This window comes from Rhamphochromis longiceps, linkage group LG18 (genome assembly GCF_057381845.1).
Source record: "Rhamphochromis longiceps isolate RC_006_pf linkage group LG18, R_longiceps_female_GT1.1, whole genome shotgun sequence".
In the NCBI taxonomy this organism is placed as follows: Eukaryota; Metazoa; Chordata; class Actinopteri; order Cichliformes; family Cichlidae; genus Rhamphochromis; species Rhamphochromis longiceps.
Genome location: NC_140574.1, coordinates 6,587,806 through 6,610,481, shown reverse-complemented (window position 1 = coordinate 6,610,481; position 22,676 = coordinate 6,587,806). Strand labels below are relative to the sequence as shown.

Here is a 22,676-nt window from a genome sequence, read left to right as displayed (position 1 = left end):
CTCAGTGTTAAAAGGGATGGCAAATTAAAGGAAAACCCCACACTGTGGGTTTGAGTGACGATTTACCATCTCGTGCCCTAAGAATTCAACACAGAAGCGACACGTCCAGTGCAACAGCATAACAGACCTGCAAAATCCTCCGACTGTAGAAGTGAAGCGTTCAGTATTTTTCCATAATTTTCTGTACATCTTTACCAAAAGTCCTTGACAAGAACTGTTACTGTGACTTTGTTCTTTTCCACTTCTGACATAGTAGTAAATAAGTTATAAATACAATTTCACTAATACTGAGGTTTGGGGCTATGAACATTCACGTACTTATGTTTAAACAAATTCAGCGTTCGATGCAGGAAGCTGAAACTTGTTTTCCCTTAGAGACATAATGTGAAGCATCAAACAAAAGAATATGTCACAAAATAGGAATAAAGGCTGATGCGGCCACAGGGATGTACTGATCCAATATCAGACTGATCCGGACTCAAAAAGCCGACAGCTGGGCCAATCTATGCAATTCAAGCCTATGTTGTTGTGTGTTTAATAAAGTATGAATCAGTAGCAATGCACTGCTAGCAGGAGAGCTAACATAGCTCTCTCTCACTTGCTCTTGCACTCTCCCTCTTGCAATGTTCAGTCTAACACTTATTGGGAAATATTTATTTCACATACATTAACATAACACATTTTGTCAACTTGATTAATATTATTTCACCTCGCCTGCCTCTTGTCAGCTCCATGTAAACACATGTGTGCATGTGCATCTGTGTTTGTGTGTAGGTGCACTCACGGCGAGACTGAGAGCAGCGAAAGGAGAAACTAGTATGAAATGAAAGCTGTGGGCAGGGAAGATTCTAAATCTGAGCTGAAATGAAACTAGTGCAAAAAAGATTAGGCGAATAACATACACACTTTTTACTTTTATTTTAGATTGAATTCATCTTGGTTGTCTTGTCATTTATTACTAGACTTAATAAGCCTGTTACAATTTGTTTTACAAAGTCTGGAAAGCGAAAGCCAAGCCTGACATTGCCTTGCAGATAAAAGAGCAATTCCCAATTGCTTCCTCGTAGTAAAAGAATACAGTCCAGTCATTTAACTGGTATCAGTACTCGGTATCCGCATGCATTGCTCACTGTGGGCATGGACAGGGTTGACCAACCAGTTTTAAAAACATTATGATGTGTATAATGCAATATGTTGCAGCTTGAAAGTTTAACAAGTTAAAATAGATGAAATAAATGGAAGAGTCAAACCTACCAAATCGAGATCGTTAGCACAGTGGTAATGTGTTGCATGCTTGTGGTGTGTGTGTGTGTGTGTGTAGTTACTGTAATCAAGAACACCAAATGAAAAGTACTAAAAAGAAGAAGTTATTTTTTTTGGTCAGTGGCCAAATCTGAAACATCTGCTTGCTCTTCCCCCCGATTTGTTCACTGTTACTTAGTGTGTGTGTGTGTGTGTGTGTGTGTGTGTGTGTGTGTGTGTGTGTGTGTGTGTGTGTGTGTGTGTGTGTGTGTGTGTGTGCGTGCGTGTGGCAGCAGCATTCTCAGTCAGTTGGACACAGCACACTCAAACCACACTGCACTTTAACATGCACCTGCCACCACTGAGATAGCTGTGCGTGTGTGTGCATTTGTCAGTTTGTGTGTGCATCAGAGTGTGTCAGTGTCTGTGGAGGAAAGATGGACAGCTGATCTCTACCCAACTCCTTTGTGAATTGCACAAGCACACATGCAAGCACAAATGTTCTTCCTGCGCACATGCACGATGACAGAAAAATCCTGTGGCTGTCACCCAGCCCACTTTGTGCACTGCAAACTTAGGTACTGCAAAGGGTACATTTTTGTCAGTCATTTTACCCAGGACCTCAAGTAGAACAAACCAAGACAGTAAGATGCACACTGAAGCACCAGTAAAATACAGATTAACCAGTTGGACTGTTTTCTCCCTTTCGGAAACAGCCTTTTCTCAAAGGAAAGAACATGCAAATAATTTCTAAAGGCTGTTTTAAAAAAATAAACAATGGGCCCCCAAAGTGACTTGAACTTTGCTTTCAGCAAAAACAAAGAAACACATATTTGCACCTACAGAGTCATGGCAATTGTGTAAAGACCAAACTTTGTAGTTAGCAATGGAGGGTTACACTGTTAATTATTTGCATAATAGACATTGTGGTAACCAAGCACGCACATACACACTGACATGCACACATTCACACACACACACACACACACACACACTGAGTGTCTGTTAGATAGAGAGAGGGAAGAGTGAGAGGGAGCTACAGAAAGTCAATGAGAGCCACACAGAGAGACGGCCTACTTCCTGACTGTGATTAATTTCTGTTACTAAGCAGCTCTATGGTAACACAGACATCCACAGCTACACCGAGCTCAGAGCTGGTTTACAGTATACAGCCTATGCGTCTAACACATTACACAAGTTAGACGCATAGGCTGATAATCCTGGCCAGTAACGCAAAATATATAATCCCATATAAGATGTGCAAAAACAGCCCATCTGCAATTTGCAATGTTCACAATTATGCATCAAATTTCTTGTGAAACTGTGAGATTCCGCCCATGTCTTATAATGTTATGTGAAACATATGACTAATTTGTGAATATGAACAAAAGCACCCACAGTCATTCAGGGAGGTTAGCATGTCAACTAATTACAAATTCTGCTCAATCATTCATCTTAAGACTGCACAAAAATTACCCTTAAGCCACAAATGACTTAAGTAACTCTTAAAAATGACAAGTTTTTCAAAAGCAGCCCTGTCATCTGCTTTTACTCTTAATCTAATTATTCTCTCTCAGCCACAGATGTGATGCTAAACCAAAACACAAGAAGCTCAGCTTTGATGACCTCTCTTTGATCACATGTGGACAAAAGGATATTTATAAACTTTTAAAATTTTTCAGTTATTTCCTGAATTTAATAACTTGTCATTACGTGACTTTGATTCATCTCCAGAGTCTCATGGTGAGAATAGGATCGGAGTAACAAATGGACATCAGAATGGACTTAATCAAGCCATAATATGCATTTTGGCCACAGTGCTGCTTAACCTCTTTACTGTCATCTTTGCAGCAATGGTCTGTCACCAAAAGGCTGTGATGAACAACACAATTAGCTCTGGCCATGGCCTGCGTTTGTTCTGCAAAAGCCTGTTATGCTATTAGCTTGTATTATCCAGCTGGAAGCCTGTGGAGTCTCTCTCTCTCTCTCTCTCTCTGTAACACAGCTCTGCTGTCATAGTGCTGGAGAATTACAGCCGCCATCAGCTCCAGCTAACCAAATTAGCACTTGTTATGCAACCTGCTACACTTGGCTCACGGGTCTACTGCTTCAACCCTGCACAGCTTTCCATATGGTTTGCACATAGGAAGGCAAGTTAGCTTTGCAGCCTGCTCCTCAGCTGAGTGGCAACATGCTGGTTTATTGCTTTGTTTAAGCACTTTAATCTGCTATATGTATCCCTTATATGCAACAGACGTTTACTGTAAAACTAAGACTTTCTGCCACGACAACACAACAGCTGAGAGAGAGTGAATTCAAAGCCAGAAACTCAAATCATGTGAGGCTGCATGCTGCGCTTTCATAGCCAGCTGCAGTCTTCAGTGTTTATAAAAAAAAATGAGAAAAAAATGACTGTAAATGTATCTGCCAGAAGGTGTCTTGATACTTGCTAGTTTTAAAATTTGACTTTCACTGTCTCACTGTAGCATATGTGGTTTAAGCAAGTCAAACTGAAGACTTTTAAGACTTTTTTCTGCCACTTTAAATACCACTTTCAAATTAAATCTAAGAGTAAACTGGTGATGGAAAACTGTGTTTAGAAGGACAAATCTTTCCACATTTATTAGTTCAAATTACAGTATTCATTTGGATTTAGGCATATTTCCCAAATTAGTCAATAATGAATCTAAGAAAAAATAAAAATAGAAACATAAATCTTGCCTGAGATGCTATTCATTCATCCCAAGTTTGAAAGAGCCTCAACAAAAGTGTATTTTAAGTGGTAAGCATTACTGATTGCTCTCTTTGCTATTCTTAAATCAGTTGTCAAAACCACTGCAAAAAAACAGATCTAAAGGGTTCACTAAAGTACTGGCTTTTAAGCATAGTCCACAAATTTACAATCGAGTTAATGTCAGGGCTTTGGGAAGGCCATTCCAGAAGCCCAACATCAGCCTCCTTTATCCATTCCAAAACCAGTTCTTATGTGTTTGGGATCATTGTCCTATTGGACCACCGAAGTTTCCACCATCTAGCAGCTGATTTGAGGTGAAATTGATTAATTTTGAGCTAGTCCTCCTTCTTCAGTATTGCATGCCCTTTGTGCAATGTATCATTGGAAGAACATTTGGCTTGTCCATGTACAGCTGCAGTTGAAGTTGAAGGTGTTGATTTTGGAGCAGTGGTTTCTTTTTTTGCCCTGCACCCTCTCTACCCAGGCAGGTTTGAACCTTGCTGAATCCTAAAATGTTTCTGAACATCCTCCCTCTCATCTGAGGTCAACAGTTTAGGTCTTTTTCCCGACATCGGCAAAGTGGTGGCATATCAGAACCACTTGCATTTACGTAAATTATTTGAACCGATCATCCCAGAATCTGCGTTTGGAAACACTTGAATAAATCTACAGTTCTCCTTCTTAGAACCTCACTGAGTTCCTTAGACTTTTTCATTGTTCTATATTGGTTGAACCAGTGAGTTGTGTCAAACAAATGTTTTCTTATGCTGCCAAAGAGAAACTAGCAGTTGTAGTCAACTTAAAAGACATTAGAGAACCTTCAGCACAACTGATTAAAAATGTTTTATGTATGCATGTTTATATTTGTATGTGCCTGTATGTGTACTTTTGACCATGTTTAAACCAGACAAAATCCAAAATAAATTTAAACTTGTGGACCCAATTCTAATTTTTAAAGTTGGCAAAGGTGTATGCTGAATAAAAAAATCTTGAAACAGACAATGAACCGTTCAGAAAAGTCATAAAAAGCCTCAAATTACCATCATGAATACATGTAAACTTCCACAACTGTGCCCTGGCTAACACTGTAGCTTACAGTACTAAAATGAGTACTATGATAGCACTATCATATACCAACAACAAGGGGAAAGGGCTACATTTTTGAAGTGATTCCAAGATTTAGCTGAAGCAAATATGAGGCTTTAGCAAGTATAAATCTAAGTATGCACAAATTAAAAAACAATAGTATTGGATGAGTCTAAAAGACTTCCTATCATTCAGATACATGACAAACAAAAAGATTTCATTTAAATTGTAGGCGGTCTGAGCTTACGTCAGGTTTTGATGTAATCATTTACAATACAAACAATTATTAATTAACTAAATAATTCTTAATGCTTCTTAATGGTGTTGACCACACTGTCTTATAATCATGGCCACAGTCACAAGTATCATGATATATGATACTTATTTGACATATGATAAGTATCATCTTATCATATGTCAAAGTACAGTAGAGTCTTTTAAAATTTTTCGAAGAAACACATTGGTGATTTATGATGACGATGACTGATCAAACTTTCCAGTCCACGAGTATTTTATTTTAGGTACACATACGGTAAATAAGGGAATATGAATGAAAGCCCCTCCTGTTGTTGTGTGCAGTCACCATGTCAAGAAATTACAAAATACTTGTGGTTTTTGCTGCAATCTATTCTTTGTCTGAATTTCGAATTAAGATCATATTTGAGTCATAAGCAACAGACATGTAGATCTGACTTGCTCCCCTAACAATAACAAGAATTTTTCAGCCGTTGCTCTGCATCTCCCAAGAACAGCTTTTCTTTGTACAACTATCCTTAACTTTCAGATGCCTCATAGCATGCCTTAGGTCTCATGGTTTTACTATAACCGCGAGAAAAAACAAACAAAAAACAAAACAAGTGTTTCCAGTATATCTATAATAAGTATGTATACTTTTTGCAAGAATAGCTACAAGTGCTTCGCCTTGGCTAGTATCTGAGCAATGATGTGTTGCTGTTGTTGTATTAGAGCTCCTCTCCTCAGTTCTCTCAGCTCCTGTCATTAGGATAAATTATGATCACATTTTAAAAATATGATTCAAATGTTTTGATGTATCTGAAACTTTAAGTCCTTTAAATCATAATCGTGGCAAATTATTAAACACATCTAGCCTTTAGAAGTATTAGCCTTTTAAAATAAACAGGTGGTAGACCAAAAAACTTTGAGTCTGTATTAAGCCGCTATTGTGGTTGACACATTAGTCATTGTTCATTCAAACTGCGACACATGCTGACCCATGCATCCAAAATAGAATAGGAATAGAAAACGATTTTTCAGTGCAGGAGCACAGAAATTTCCAGATGGCACTGAGGGAAACTGTGGAAATAATTTAGTTGAGAAAGTTGAGATAGTCTACCCAAAACTGAAAAACCTCCATGATTGCTTTTTCAGTCCATCAGTGATGAAACAATTTTTAATTTTTTTAATTTTTTGGAGTTAAGAAACTTTTCATTTGGAAAATGGCTGGCCCACACGTCAAATGCCACTATAAATGAGTAAAGGTGATGTCATAGTTCATGGAAGCCACAACCAGAAAGTTATGTAGGGATCATACTACATTATCTATCTGGAGATCTGCAAACACCACAGAGAAGGGTTATACTTTTATAGAAATTAGCCTCAAAGACGCATGGGTAATCGATAGTGCAGTCTCTTACATGAAAGCCCAAATGGTCCCAAAGGCAGGCACGTTAATGAACACTCATGTGAAAAATATAGTTTTCACAGGGCTCTATGCAGGCCTTGTACTTTAGGATTTAACATGCTAACTGACGCCTGCAGAGTCTAGGATGTAGCCCTTGTGTTTCTTGCAGTTTCTCTGAGCACTGGGAAATTCCAGCATTGTGCTAAACACCTAAAATGAAGCATATTTTATTAGCAGCATCTGGCTGCTATTTACCCTCTTAATTCATATGGAACCAGTAAGCATGGACCCAAAAGCATCCTTTTTTACATGACTTCTTGTCACTCAGGCCGAGGAAGGCCTTCATATACTTGTCAGTGTGGAATCTACAATACCTGCATCAATCAGTGTTATGTCTATTGTCAGGGTGCTGCTGCTCCCATCGTGTATGCACTGTATCTGAATGTTGCAGAACAAAGCCATATCACTACATACTGCCAAATGCTGTAGAAGGAAAAGGAGACCTATTTTTCACTACAGCTCTCCAATCTGAAATGTGCTCCATTTTGCACTGGTTTATATAGTACCCTTATCAAGGCTTTTCACTGTTTACATTAAGGTCAAACAAAATAATATGGTTGGACAAAAATAAATAAAAGGAGAACTTTGTTAAATAACCTACTGAATGTGTCAACAGAGATGATAAAAACCAGTGAATTGGCTAGCTGATATCAGCTGATATTAGCTTATCGCAGATATAAAGTATTGGCGTATGTCACATCTAGCACGATAAGAAAGAACTAATTTAGAAACTGTGTAACAATTACAAAGATTGTACAAAATAGGCTGCCTTAAACATTTTGCAATCTAAAGCATCGTCTCTTACTTATTCAAGATAACTTAAAAAATGCGCATGAGCCAATACATCGTCTGACCTTTTAAACGCTCATATATGAAGTCTATTCTAAGACTCTTTTATGTTACTTCCTATTATTCAGTAATGTTTAAGGAGATAATTTGTATTCAAATCTGCAAGTCAATGCACTTTGATTTAGAAGTAAAACGTATGTTATCATCAGATACTGTAACAATATCCTGCAGATTCATTTTGCTGAGGGAATATTACAGTGATTATGGTTTTCAGGCACCACAGGAAGCTTTCAGGGGAGTCAGTGACATGTGTGTGTGTGTGTGTGTGTGTGTGTGTGTGTGTGTGTGTGTGTGTGTGTGTGTGTGTGTGTGTGTGTGTGTGTGTGTGTGTGTGGTTAATTAGAGCACTTGGTCTCAGGAGGATCAGACCTGGAAGGCGACTGTCTCTGCTACGTGACAGAAAGCCAGGGGCAGAGTGTGTCTGATAAGTTGGTGGCAGAGAGAGGAGACAGACATAAACAAACACAGATAAGTCGACAAGCATGCACACACCCACACATACACCCCTTGGTAAATACTAGTAGATGTACAGATGAACCAGTTGTGCTGGTATTTAAATACCCCCCTAAATCATTCCCAAATTAACAATATCAGCTTGTGGGTGAGAAACACTGAAGGCAACGTTTGCTCTTAAGTAGATACGGAACCCAGTGCTCACCACCTGAATTTGCTACAGCTACAATTTTGGCATGTTTATTTTATAGTCTGTCACTACTTTCACGTCTATATCTGATTTAATTCACTCACATTAAATTAGGACTAGATTTATTTTAAATCCAAGACCAGGATAACATCAGGGATTGATGGCTATGATTTAAATGTGTGAATCTATTTCCTTGCTGTCCCAGGATAAAACGTCATAGAAAACAAACTGAGGAGAAATGCACAGTCAAGCCTTGCCCTTCCTCCTTCTCCTGCTGCTGCCGTCATTGGTCAGGACATTATTTGAGCCCTCATGTGGTTTAGTGAATTCAAGCCACTAAGGATCCCTCATTGGGCAGGCTGCCAAATTTGTGTTAAGATCTTGGACTTAAGTACATTCCTGCACTTTGCTGCAGCACTATAAGGTAGTTTTGGCATTGAACATTGTATTGTAATGTGCTAGAATTTAATCAGACAAGACACTACTCTGTAACTGTAATGAAAATGTTACAAAAACACAGAGCAAACAGATAGAGGTGAATCCCTGACTAAAACAAAGCATGCACGGTATTTTGTGCTGCCTGACTGTTTCTATGCATAAATAGCATAATGCCTATTAACCCCTTAGAGAGAAAAAAGGTACAAAAAGAAGGGTTAAACAGAACCTGAACACTTGGCCTACATGTTGCAATCCCTTTCAAAGTTCAGTTTTGGGTGCCGGGAAGAGCAAATAAGCCTAAAAGAGCCCAAAAAAAAATCATAAGCCCAGCCCTCAAAGATAACATTTCCAGAGGAATCAGATGGCACCTGTCACGTAGGCAAACTGTCAGGTTTCCTGTAGTAAGATACATGCACAATAGCAAACACAGAGAAACCAGCACAACAGCAAATAAAGACAAATTCTTATGCCTGCATTTAAAAAGGCCCACCTCACTGCAAGACAATACGTTCTGGGCTGTGAGTGTTTCTTTTCAGCGTAAACCTGCACGACATGTTTTTGTCACAGCCGCACTCCTCATTCTATGCTGTCCTGTTAGCATACATACACATGCTATGTAGTCCAAAAAGGAGCAATCTGCTGAATATATAAGAGGGATGATTGTAATATCTCAAACTTGGCCACTCTAAAGTGCAAATCATTTGGCTTTTGCTTTGCAAATTGGCTTTTAACAGCATACACATATAACAAAGGAAAAGCAAAAGTGAAAGCACTCTCAAGGATCATATATCATGAAAAAAAAGACGCAAGTTTGATGTAAATATCCCTCATTTCCTAAACGCCTGGTCTCAAATCACACAACGCCCTTCTTGACAAACCAGCAGACGTCCTCCCATCTTTACAGAGTATAGCCTGTTATGACTTTAAATACATTAAAAAAAATGATGACGATAATAATGTCAGTAGTTTCTATCCATCTACCAGTCTCTAATGGATTTTCACCTACGACTATTCCCACTGGACTAAAACGATAATATCACTTGAAATAACATGTTCTTTCAGATAATTAGCCTTTTTATTATTGTTTGTTTGCAGCTTCAAACCTGAAAAAAAAAAAACACATTCTGGAGAGATAAGCATCCCCTCACAACACAGTAGAGCTAGCTGATAAACTATGTCAAATTAGATGGAAGAAAAGGAAAAGACACTTGTTTTTTAATTATTAAAAATCTATTATTAACAGCCATTTAAACTGTGACATCATTCTACTAAATGCTGGAATTATACCATCATGAAATAACATGTTATGAACTACCTACAATTGTATCTTTAAACTGAATTAACAACAAAAACATGGAAATTTTAATATATTGAAGAACACTAGCTCTCTGGACCTCTGATAGCATCCTATAGAGGTATCCCAGCAATTTCTATGGGTTAAACATTTTTTCTTCTAACATTTCCATTATGGTCTTTGTTTATGGGTTAATTATAGTGAAATAAGTATTTGAGGGACTTGGGTACATGGCTGTGAACTGCTTCACTGTAGCTGATATGTTAGTTTCAGGCTTGAAACTTGAAACAAAAGCAGAAATTTTTATTTCCTGATGGCAGTTAGACCACCACAACCAGCTGCTACATGTACACACTTTAAAATGTATCTTGTGGGTTGACTTTGCTTTTAACAACTTGTTTTAATTTGGTAAAGTGCCACAAATTCTAAACAATTACTTAGCATGTATTAACAGAAGTGTTTTTATGAGAAAAGGACATAAAAGTTGTTTTATAAGTCTGAACATTAAACAAATATTAGATCTGTGTTCTGTATTTCCAAAAATAAAATAATTTATGTGGGCCCGCTGCAGAATTTCAGCCAATTTCTGTTCAATGGGATTAGTAATAGGAAGTGGAACAGCTCTTTTAGAGCGTCTCTGGTTTTACTTTGAAACTACAAACCGGAAGTGTATGCTTGCGTTTGTTTCGCTTGACGCCTGAGTTGCTTGAGGAAGTCAAAGCGATATGAACCAGTGTGACAATATCATAAAATGTTCACTGTTAAACAATTATATGTCTGTCTTAATCTGATAAACCCATCTGTGATCAACGAGGGTTTAATTATGGGTGGTTACATGAAACTTTAACAGGAGCAACAAGCGAGCACTGAACGCTTGTGGCTACAGCGGAGGTTCACATAAACCAGCAGTTGTCGCTTCTCTCGATCAGGAAGAGGGGATTTAAACAGCTAACCGTTAAAAGTTAAACGGCGAAGTCCTGGTTGGGATATTTGTGCCGTTGTAACACGGTTGCTTAAACATCTTAAACAAACAGCAGAGCCAATCTGCGTTCACTTCTTCTGCCGAACATTTGAACCCTAGTCGTGGATTTGGCAGGTTACCAACGGAAATTAGCATTTTTATCCACCGAGCTAGTTTCGCCCGAAACCCCGTTTCAGTAGTGATAGCTGTCAATCAGCCGATTTGGCCGATAAACACAGCGAAGTATACTCGCCGTCAGACCCGGTTCGTGAACACGGATGAATGACCTGCGCGTTTAAATACTGGACGAACATAACGTTATTTCCTGTAATCAACTAATTAACCCTGTGGTATATTTTCACTACCCAATAAAAATGTAGAACCGCCATGAAGGAAAACAAAAAAACATGAAACAACAACAACAAATGCACATCATTTTAGTATAGAACTCGATTTAAATTAGTGGACACTTTGCACGAGCCCTTACGTTAATACGTGTTTTTGGAGGTGGGACTAACGGGAGAAGTGGGGGTCAAGAGAATGACGGGAAACTTACCTGAGAGTTTGGGAGACCGTGGGTGCCTGACGTGCGGGATGTCGTCGGGGAGATGTCGGTCAGCGGGACGGAGCGACAGCGGCGTCCTGGACCGGAGCCGCCATGTTCATCTGGCTCAGAGGCTCCTCGGCTCGGCTGTTTATCTTTACCAGTAGACCCCCCTCCTCCGTCTCCACCGCCACCACCCCCACCTCCACTCATCTCATTACCACACGCCAGAGCTGGGTGTCTCTGCAGTTCGCCCTTTCTCAGCCTCACTCGTGCACGCAAACTCCCGTCAGCTAGTTATTCAAAGGGAAAACTGAACTAAAAGCCCTGAATGCAATTTTTATTTCTATTTTATTTGTGAGATAGTTTGTGACTTTTTATTTTGTCAGTTCTGACTGCGATAAAAGAAAAGTAAACCACCAAAATAAGACACCCATATAAAGTCCCTTTTTTCTTTTTCGTTATGGGAACATTCACATTTATAGAACAAATGGTGAACGACGTATGATACTTTTAAAAACGCAGTTTCAGCAATATGTTGTATTACGTGTGCATTACAGTTTAACGCAGATGTGCAAATAATTAATTAAGACGTATTTATAAAGCGCATTTAAACAGCTGTATAAGACAACAGAAAGTTAATATAACCTAAATTACAAATTAATATAAAAAATGGGGGTGGCCAAAATATAAAACAAGATAACAACCGGCCGTCACAGTCATAGTCAACAGATTAGGAATTCCACCATCTTTGATGCAAGTCAGAAAGTCCCATAATCCTAAAGTTTGAGACCAGAACAGGTGACATGAAGTAAGAGTTCTTGGAATTAAACAGCTGTAGTATTTTAATCTATAATTAGAACTTTGTTGACAGTGACTCACCAGGTATTGCAGTGCGAAATTATGAATAACTTGACTGAAATTTTAAAACTTTGCAAACAATCCAGTGAGCAAGATCGGTTCTTTCTTGCAGGCTGGTTCTGCCCCCCTTGTTTGACACCGCTGCTTCCAGATATAGTATGTAGGGTGTAGTTAGTAACTTACAAAATATTTTCCTGTAGTCTCTTAAATACATGTTCTCCCTTTGCCAATACTTAGTGAATGCCATAAACATGCTCATACAGTTCTAAGATTTAGACGCTCTGACAGTGGCCTATATATATGAAAGTGTATTTCACAAATTAAACCTACAATTATATTTCTGTCCACAATACACCGTATAGGTGTTAGGTGTCCATCAAATGTCCTGCATTAGTTATGCACTGCAGTTTTTTTAGTGTAAGGTGAGAGATTTTCAGTAAAGACACAACTGAATCCCAAATGAGCAAAATGTTGAAAAGGGAAACATGGAGGTCCATGTACATAATTCACTCACAGTTTAATTTTAACCTTTTTTTTCACAGTATTCCAACGCATATTTACATATAATATTTTTTTAAAACAAGTTTCTAAAAAACTAGAACAATTATAATGCAAATTATTGTAACTGACCATGGTACGATGAATTTTGCCATAAAATTAAGAGATACTGCCACCTAGCGACTGACTGTGTGTGTGCAGCATTTCCAGTGCAAAGTTTAGAGATTCATTAACATGACTGAAAAGACAGACGGCTTAAAGTTCGCAAAGGGAGAAAACAGCTGGATATAAAATATAAATATATTTCTGTACACATCACTATTTAGATTTCTCATTGTGTCACGGTCAACAGTCTGGGAAAGCACCAAAATGTTTTATTTTCCCCAGTTCCCATTCCCATACACACACTTTATGCTTTATTTGACAAATCTTTCTTAACCGAGTGCCTGCATAAAAAAATTCTATACCCAGAAACAGCTGAACAGTTAAGCAATGAATTTCCTTTTACCCACATGAAACCTTTCTTGAGATATTGCAATAACACACCTGTGATAGGGAAGTGCCAGCCTCATAAATAACAACTCAATGACAAATGTTATGAGATTATTTACTTTCTGGGCTTCATTATATACAAAACTCAGTAAAATAAAGTACAGTACATTCATTTTATACTGTATAAATCCTACTCATCCCACTTACATGACAAGAAAGTATTGTTAAATGGAAGACAATGCTGACAATTATTTTTAAATCAACACAAAAAGCTCACTTTAACAGCCTCAACTCAAAAAAAGAAGACATAGAATCAGTTAAGCAGTTTTAATTAGGGGGGGGGGGGGGGGGGGGGGACAGGGGAAGTGTTAGGGGATGAGGTTATTCTTCATGCGGCCACAGGCGGCTGACCTTGAGGCAAATTTTAGCCTTGTTTAACTATAACACAGGCTGCAGCTCAGTCCTGGTGAGTCCCTTTGTTTTCTGTGCCTTGTGTGTTTTGAGTTGTGAAATATCTGAAGCAACGGGTGTGACTAATACAACAGATTTTTCCTCTAGAACATTTCTCAATCAGCACTGGTGTACAGCACAAACATAGCGCTGAAAGCAATCATCTCGCATTCAAAAATCATTAGCTGTTGATCTTGAAAATCCCAGCCCAACGCTCCATTTCATCTCACTGTCAGTGGACGTCACAGATTGCTCTTCCATTTGCTGCTCTGTGAAGATTCGTTCACTGCGGGAAAGAAAGGTTTACATTTGTGTCACAGCCAAATTTTCTAAATGACAGCAGCACAGTTATAATTAACCTGCAGTCCTAAAGTATAGTAACTAAAACTACCAACTCACAGTCGTATACCTCTGCTCACCATGCATGTTGAAGTTTACAACCTGTCTATTCAGACTCATCTGTTACAGGACAGAAATTGGTTTCATGAGGTCACAGTTACCTTGAACTTTGACCACTGATTTCTTATCAGTTCATCTATGAGTCTAAGAGAACACGTATCTCTGATATAATCATGTTCCTCCCTCCCTAGATATTCCTGATATATCACGTTCGAAAGAATAGGATGGATGTGAAGTCACAAAGACTTTGATCTTTGGTCACCAAAATCTAATCAGGCCTTCTTTGAGTCCAAGCAAACCTTTGTACCAAATGAGCAGAAATTTCCCAGCAGCAACAAAGAGCTGCTGCCAGAGCTGAGGCATTAAAAAAAACAACATGGTGAGATACGTCTATTTTGTTGGATCATATTTAAATCATTACAGTATCTGCTGGAACTTATTTGTAAAGGAAGTAAATGAGACCATACCCAGACTGATTCTGCCTTCTTTCTCCAGCTTCTTTAAGTGATGAACCAGGTTCACATTAGCTGCTTGGTGCAGGTGTTTAGGTGTGTCCTGAGAGAAAAGCAACACAAGTTTCAGTGTCATTTTTTTGTGATCCAGCCTCAAAACAGATCAGTCTGTATGGGATCAGGCCAAGGTCAAAGTCAATTGTATAGCACATGCTAAACCACCAGAGCTGAGAAAAGTGCTTCACAGGCAGCCATTAATAAAACAGAAACATTTCAAGAAACCGTTTAATTCTGCATTTAATTCCGAGTTATTATTAATCTCTCTCTTTTTAAGTCTATTTCTTGTAATATTGTTGATCATCTGATTAGCAGAAACAAATGCTCTGCAATGAGTGTGAACATCAACAAGATCAGACAAGTACAGCAGTGCCAGCCCATTTAGAATGTAATCAGAAGGGATTAGATTGCTTCCATGGTCAAAGATGGTAGAATTACTGGTAGAAGTCTACCCAGTCTACCTTTGACAACAAGCTGGAAACAGCATCAAAGGAAAAGAAGGTTTTTCCTGACCTTGTACACAATCTTGACAAGCTCCATGGAACTGAAAGGCTTTCCTGCTCCATCCTGAATGGCTGCCAGGATCTGTTGTTCTCTTTGGTCCCTGTGACTGATGTAGTGTCTGATCTTAGAGCCAGCATCCTGAACCACAGGTCCGTGGCCTGCACAGAGAACAGCAGCAGCAAGCTTTTTCTCCAGTCATCGGAAAGACTTTGTTAAATGAATGCACGTCAGAGAGGCACAGCCGGTAGCTCTGAAACAAGTAAAGTCGATCAACGGACAATTTATTGGCAGCTATTTTGAAAATAAGGTAAATATTCACTGGTTTAAAAATAAAAAAAGAATTATTCGAGGCGTTTCGGTGAGTGAATAGGTGCGGATCTTAGAAGTGGAAGTCATAGAGTAACTTATAACAATGTCATGAAACACTCCTCGCAATAAATATGGAAAAGCAATTCACCATTATCTAATATAATGGAGACGATGATCTGTGATACAGCATGGTATCTGCAGAATGGTGTATCAAACTAGACTTACCTACATTTTTTTATTAAAATATACATTTCTCACTGGTGTAGTGATGATGTACCACATTGTGTGATTGTGTGCAAACAGGTTGAGGGGGGGGGAAAAAACATTATCCAGAGGGTTTTTTAAGAAATAAAACAGAGGGCCAAGCATCAGCGTATCCTTGCTCACCAGGGTAGATGAGGTCAGCCTCCGAGTCCAGCAGGATTTGCAGAGATTTCATGTAGTCGTAGAGGTCTTCAAACACGGCCGTGCCCTCGCCCAGGATGCAGTCTCCAGAGAAGATAGCCCGCTCCTCCTCCAGCACCAAGGCCATGTGGTCATCAGTATGGCCCGGAGTGAAAAGCACTCTGGGAAAAAGAAATGGCTCTCTGCTCAATTGTCTGATTGTAGATTCAGACAAAAGCCATGTCAGTGTGCAGAATGATAATAACCATAACTAAAGGAATATTAACAAATTTTATTTTTTGTTGGTACTGCAGCAGATTTCATGATATTGGTTTGTATATTTTCACCCTGAAAAAGTCTTTGAGCTATTGTTCTTCTGTGTATATTATGACAGATGTATTTTTAATGCTCTTTTATAAATTCACAACGTGTAAAAACTGAACTGACTTGAGTGTGGCTCCCTCCGTCTCAACAACATCTCCATCTTTTAGGTAATTGTAGTCTTTGCTTCCTGCTGTCTCTCTTGCTTTGTTGGAGCGAGGCAGTTTGCTGACTCGGACCTCAGAACCTGCAAGATAAAAAAAACCCCTAAGAAATGAATACTGACTCACTGAGTCTCTAAGCCAAAAAAGTACAGGCAGTTTTTGATTCACTAAACTAATAACAGATTTTTCATTAGAAGGTGGCTTTTAGATAGATTTCACGATTACAGTAATGATGAACGGTGAAGTAACCCAACTATACCCACACATTCAGGGGCTCACCAGTTATGTCCCTGCAGATATCTTCTACTCCACCTGTGTGGTCGTGATGCCAGTGTGTGACGATGATCTCCTGGATGCTGGTGCTGAACTGCTTCAGTGCCTGTTTCAGGCTGCTGATGTATTCAGGCACAGCAGGTTCCCCCGTGTCTATCAGCACCCGTCTGGAATATAATTGCTCATTATATATTCACCCAAAGGGTTTTAAAGGTAACTATGCATATTCATATATTCCAACTCTACCGATGAGTACTCCATTGTTCTGTCTTATAGTTGGCTATTGTTTTATAGCTGTTTTATTCACATTACAGAGAACTAAGCGCTCCTTTTCACTGCAAATGTAGTCTACTATTTTTGTTAAATATTACTCCAAACTATTATTATTTATTAGTGTATGAGTATATGCCGAAGAAACAAAAAGACCCTGGCAATTAATTTCACAATTTCAGCTTTGTTCCATCTGTCACCTTTATTATCCAGAAGCGCGAAAATGCTCAAGTTAAAAGATTTTAAATGGAATTTGGCATTAGCGCCCATTTCTACAAGCTAAGACATTGCACGGAAAAGGAGTGTCAAGTTTTTGGCCAGCTAGTCCCTTTCAAATACACATGAGCTAAACAGACAACACATTTACTCATGTTTCCTTTTGGGAAAATGATAAACGTCACTACTGGCTCGACTAGAGTCACCTTTTGCCCGTGCCGACCAGGTAAGTGTTGGTTCCCTGCAGAGTCATCGGTCCCGGGTTACAGCCCAAAACCCGAACCACTCTAGCAGACAACTGCTCTATGCGAGGAATAATGGCGCTCATAGCTCCAGCTGGCGTGAAGTTATCATCAGTACAAAATAACAAAACATACAGAAGTAAAAGTTCAGGAGAATCTCATACAGGATATAAAACTTGTTTACTTCCTGTACGTACTAAGGAAGATTTCAAAATAAAAGTCTTGAGCTCGCTCATCCGCGTCAGTGTTTTGACACGATCCTCTATCACCCATTTTAAATGTGTCACTTAAAGCTTGCTGTCAGTACTGCTGTGCGTTTTATCTTATGTTCTTTTTCACATTATTATTGTAACTTTATTTCATGCTGTACTTTACAGTATATCTTTTCAATTCGAAACTGACTGGGTAAACCTATCGCATCTTTACATCTCCCACCACATCTAACTGACTCACATTTTCACACGTGTACTTTTGATAGGCATGTGTGGATTGTGGGGAAAAAGGTTTCTGTGGTTTTACTGCTCTTTGTTGTCTTTGTTGTTAATGTCTTTGTCACTACACAGCATTTTCGTGTCACTTTCTTAGATATTTTGCAGGTTAAAACAAGGACCTTCTTTTCTTTGGGTCAGTACTGCTTGAGCCCATTCAACAAACAACCCATGTATATTAGTGCCATATATGAACATAACCCAGTTCTATATAATTCGAATTATTTTATAGGAGAAAAATAATGACAGCTCCAAAAATCCTGGTAAAGACTAAACCGGTCTTTTACAAGCAATAGTACAAACCAAACACTAGATGGGGCCATTGTCCAGTTTGAGTCACCTCATACCCAGGCTGGCACATTGTGAATATATAATTAAAAATCCAAGATTATCAGTGTTTGTCAGACTGAGTATTATTAAGGATAATCACGCTTTGTAACTTTATTAATTTTAACCTCAAATATGACAACTATCTGGTCGAATGGCTAATGTTGCTGTCATTAATCCTGAAAGTTGAACTATGGGCGGTTTCAGGTCAGTCAAAATCATTAAAAACTGTTTGAAACAGGGTAGTTAATGAAGTTTCATATATATATTTGGGAATACATTAAGAAAGTTTTGCAATTGTTTTAAGGGAATTTTGCAGCAGGCCCATGGACTGAACACATAGGATGAGAACAGCTTTACAAAAATATTATTATTATTATTATTATTATTATTATTATTATTATTATTATTATTATCATTATTATTTAAACTGCAGCACTAATGCTATGTTTAAATAAAATAAATACTCTGATTTGTAGTCCAGTGGGTTCACGTGTACACAGAGATGTTATGAACTAGCCTTCTCTGAGAAGCTCATTGGTTTATTGGCTCATTTGCTTCGTTTGCTCATTCATTAAAAGTGTGTTCATGTTTGGTAGTTTGTCTATGTAGCAATTTGTGTGCATTAGTCAGTAGAAACCACACATATATATCTTTTACATAAGTACAACAAGCTTGAAAAGACAAGCTAGTGTATTCTAAGAGGAATTATGTCCATTGGATGAGCAGAAGAGTGCTGCTTTAAAAAACAAACAAACATTTGCATGCTGGTAGTATTTGACCACTTCAGGCTTTTATCAGAAACCTTTGAGGACTTTGCTTTGATTCTCCATTGTCTCTTCTTGGAGACAGTAGAGGTGTTCCAGGAATGTCCTACATCAAGCCCTGCTTTGCTCTTTTAAGCCCAAAAAATAAGAAAACTTGCTTATAGGTGCTATAAGACATGATCCTGGAGGCAATTTGGGAATGAAATTCATTATATTTTGTTTGAATAAATGTGATTTGACACTTAGAATTAAGTTAGGTGCTATTCCCACTCTGTACCCATCAATGCCATAATGCCTGACAATGTAATTAAAAGAGTTATTTTGTTCTGCTTTTCATTTCATTTTCTCATTTAATCAGCTGTCCCACTGCCTCGTAGATTTCACCACAATGACGCCCAATCAAAGCAAATGTTCTGAAATCTATGTAACTGTACATCAGCTAGATAGTACAACGGATAACGGTGCTACACAGTATTAGAAGTTAGCCTTACAGAAAGTACTCATTTGCAGAATATTGTTGTTAGTTTTGTTGGATGTCTGAATAAGTGTGCTTTGCTAAGTTTTCTCTTTGGATGATAGTTTAATCTTCAAGATGAGATTAAACGTGCATCTCTCTTTTACAGCCGGGCTGGTGAATTTCATATGAATAGTTTACAGAGTCAACAGTATGTTTGAAGAGTTAGTGCAAAAACATTGCAGAGATAAGTGCGTATGCTTAAAGATGCTACCAAAATCACACATGACACATACTTGGAATCAGTTTTTATCATTTTAAATTCTTAATTAAAGCAGATTTCAAGAGCTTTATCTTTTCATACACTCAGATTAAACATGGTGAGCTATGCATGCTGACAGCCTCTGCTTTGTTTCCTATAATGAGCAGGGGATCTCTTACAGACTAAGATGGAATCAAAAAGTTGTGAGATATGCAGTGCAAGTGGGCGTGATGACAAGCAACTTTCTAAACAGTGGACTGTAATTGGTAAGGACTAGAAAGTACACAGTTTAGCACTAAATGTCAGTTGTAACTCCATAGCTTGTTGGCTTAAGTTGTGAACAGTTTGTAACAATATGTCCACATTCATCATAAGAACAGAGGGGAATCATTTAAAGACTCAAGACTGTGTGTCAGATGGGGACCTTCTTTTTTATTTTTTGTTTTGTTTATTTTTTTAAACATCACATGAAGTTCTTGAGGGAAATTCAGTACAATAGTGAAGTAAAAAATAAATCAGCAAGTTAAAGTTTCACTCAGGTTTCATGCCCCTGGACTAAATCATTCATGTTTAATGATTGACTGATTATTAGGCATCGCTACAAACTTGTGTTGAACTCATGAAGCCAGGATTTTCAAAAAGACAAGGAAAGGTAGAAGGCACCCTTCTTACTCATAAAGGACTAAATGTTCTTTTTCTGAATGTCTTTTAACCCTATAATCTTTAAAGTGCCACATAGATAAACTGAAATAAAGTTTCCTTTGGTGAGAGTGGGTGGAAAATCTTGTTCATTAATCTGTTAAAGTTTTATTGTTTGGGTTTCAGGTCTTTACTGTGTGTTAAATTCAGCTTAGCCGTCAGTGGATTTTTATGGAGGGATATTTTATTTGTGTCTTCTGTAATTTCCTTTTTAACTGACCAACACATTCTTGGCTATTACTATTCTCTTAGTACAGGAAATAAACTCTACACCTCTTCTGTAACCTCCCTCCCACATCACTTTATGAAGGGAAATACAACACATGATTATTTCCAAGGGGCTTTCCATTATGTTGAGGTCATTAGGTATTTTCCTGAGTGCATGACCAGGATTCCTACATGCATTACAACATCAGATCGATGCAGTCAAACGAAGCCAAAAGCAGATCGAGATGCAGCGATAAATCGCCCGATGGACGACTCACACATCCCCCTTAACACCTTGTCTGATATTTGTCTCCCATAAATCATGACCCATAAAATCAGGCATAAAAGAGGGAAGGATTCAGCTCTCTATAATATTTACAGGTGGAATAAGTGGAGGGGAAAGCAGCGAGACATTATTTCCCTAAATGAAATAGACCCTGGCAACTGGGGAATCCAACGGCCCCACCCTCCCCTCTCTCTCTCTCTTTGTAATTACACAACATAATGGTGGTGCAGTCGTCCCGTAATCTCCCATTATAATCAGTCTCGGCTGCCTCCACTCGCTCTCCACCATGGTTTCTAATTCAATATAAATGTAAATGACTGGGGGAGAGAAAGAGGGTGGGAGAGGAGCTCAGGAACAGTATAGAGTGTAAATGTGGGAGTCTGATCTCACGACAAATCCGCACTCATCTTTACGAGGAGCTGTGTTCATACTTGTAATAATTTATACAAACTGGGTATTGAGTGAGAGGCCCGCAGACTGCTCCTGTGGTCTAAAGCAGACAGTGGGTTGTCATGGCATCTTAATTTGAAAGCTTAATGAGTAAAACTTCAGTGGACTGACACATTAAAGATCCAGATCCTATCATGGAGACGATTTTGGTTTTAAATGTCCATTTTTATGGACTGGTAGTTTTTGACTAAAGTTTTTGTTCTGTTTCATCTTCAGAGGCTCAAAATTAACTGGTCAAGCTAGCATTATGTTAAATATAAGGGTTGCTTTTGCAGTACGCTTTGTGTCAGTACCCATTCGCACTGTGAAGTCTAATCAGTTTTGCAGCATTTGGCTGAATCTGAGCAGAGAGAATAACCCTGTGCACTCCAGAGTTCATCCTACTGCTTCTATCAGCAGTGACATCATTGACCCATGGGCTGATTCCACATCCATGTCACATTACCTCCGTGTTGTCCGACAGATAATGTTTTATACTTTTTCTTTATCATAGTTTTCTCTTCCTTATATTCTGGTGCAAGTTGATCTTGGCTTTATTTGTCCAAATAATGTTTGTTGTTGTCTGTAACTGTAGGTGGTTTGCACCTTGTTGTAGACCCTCTTTACCTCCACTGGTGACAATGACACGCCTACCTTTTTGAGAGTGTTCTTGGCTTTGTTGGATGTTGTGAAGCTGTTTTTCTTAACCACTTAAATTACTATTTCATCGTGCACTTCTGTTATCTTCTATGGTCTTTCACGCCTTTGTGTGTCAGCCAGTGCATTACTTCTTTTTACAAATACAGCAGATTACTGATTTTGGTCAATCCTAAAGTCTCTCCTACCTCTCTAGTAGGTTTAATTTCATTTCTTCAGCCTAATGATGGCTTACCTCATTTGCACTGGCATCTCTTCGGACCTCATATTCAGCTCTTTTGAATTAACTTCAGATATTATCTGTTTCATTTGTCATGAAATAACAAGGGAACAGGCCTCACCTGGCCATGATACTGTCAGTCAGTTGTCCAATTAATTTTGAGCCTCTGAAAATAGGAGACTATGAATAAAAATGGATGTAAATGCTAGACAGTTGAGCCGTTGTTTTGTAAAATCCCTTGAATTAAAGCTGAAAGTCTGCACTTTAGTCGCATATTGTTTGATTTAGAATCTACTCTTGTAATGCGCAGAGGCAAAAGTAGAAAAACTGTGTCTTTTAAAGACTAAGATCAGAGGGGAAATTGCCATTATTCTCACAGCCCTGTGCAATTACAAAAACAACATCTGTTTACTCTTACATTATTACAACATTATAATAACTGCCATTTCCCATAGGCTTATTATGTGTTACTACTGAGAAAAGAAAAGGACTTGA

The 22,676-nt window shown here is 38.4% G+C and overlaps 2 protein-coding genes across 4 annotated transcripts in view; both read right to left on the bottom strand.

The window, feature by feature from the left end:
• The window catches only part of LOC146647602 (nuclear receptor coactivator 2-like), a 56,747-nt gene extending 45,079 nt beyond the window's left edge, over positions 1-11,668 (bottom strand). For all 3 annotated transcript variants that reach the window (XM_085388297.1, XM_085388301.1, XM_085388300.1), the window contains exon 1: positions 11,506-11,668. The gene's annotated coding sequence lies outside the window, so the exon portion shown is untranslated. The remainder of the gene's footprint in view (positions 1-11,505) is intronic.
• A 1,351-nt stretch (positions 11,669-13,019) lies between these two features.
• Positions 13,020-17,569, bottom strand: lactb2 (lactamase, beta 2). Its single transcript, XM_085390176.1, has 7 exons — positions 17,350-17,569; positions 16,664-16,824; positions 16,347-16,467; positions 15,903-16,081; positions 15,216-15,364; positions 14,661-14,748; positions 13,020-14,080 (listed from the first exon to the last, which is right to left on the bottom strand). The coding sequence occupies exons 1-7, from the start codon at positions 17,469-17,471 to the stop codon at positions 14,037-14,039; spliced, it is 864 nt and encodes a 287-aa protein (XP_085246302.1). The 5' UTR covers positions 17,472-17,569; the 3' UTR covers positions 13,020-14,036.
• Positions 17,570-22,676: the final 5,107 nt, after the last annotated feature.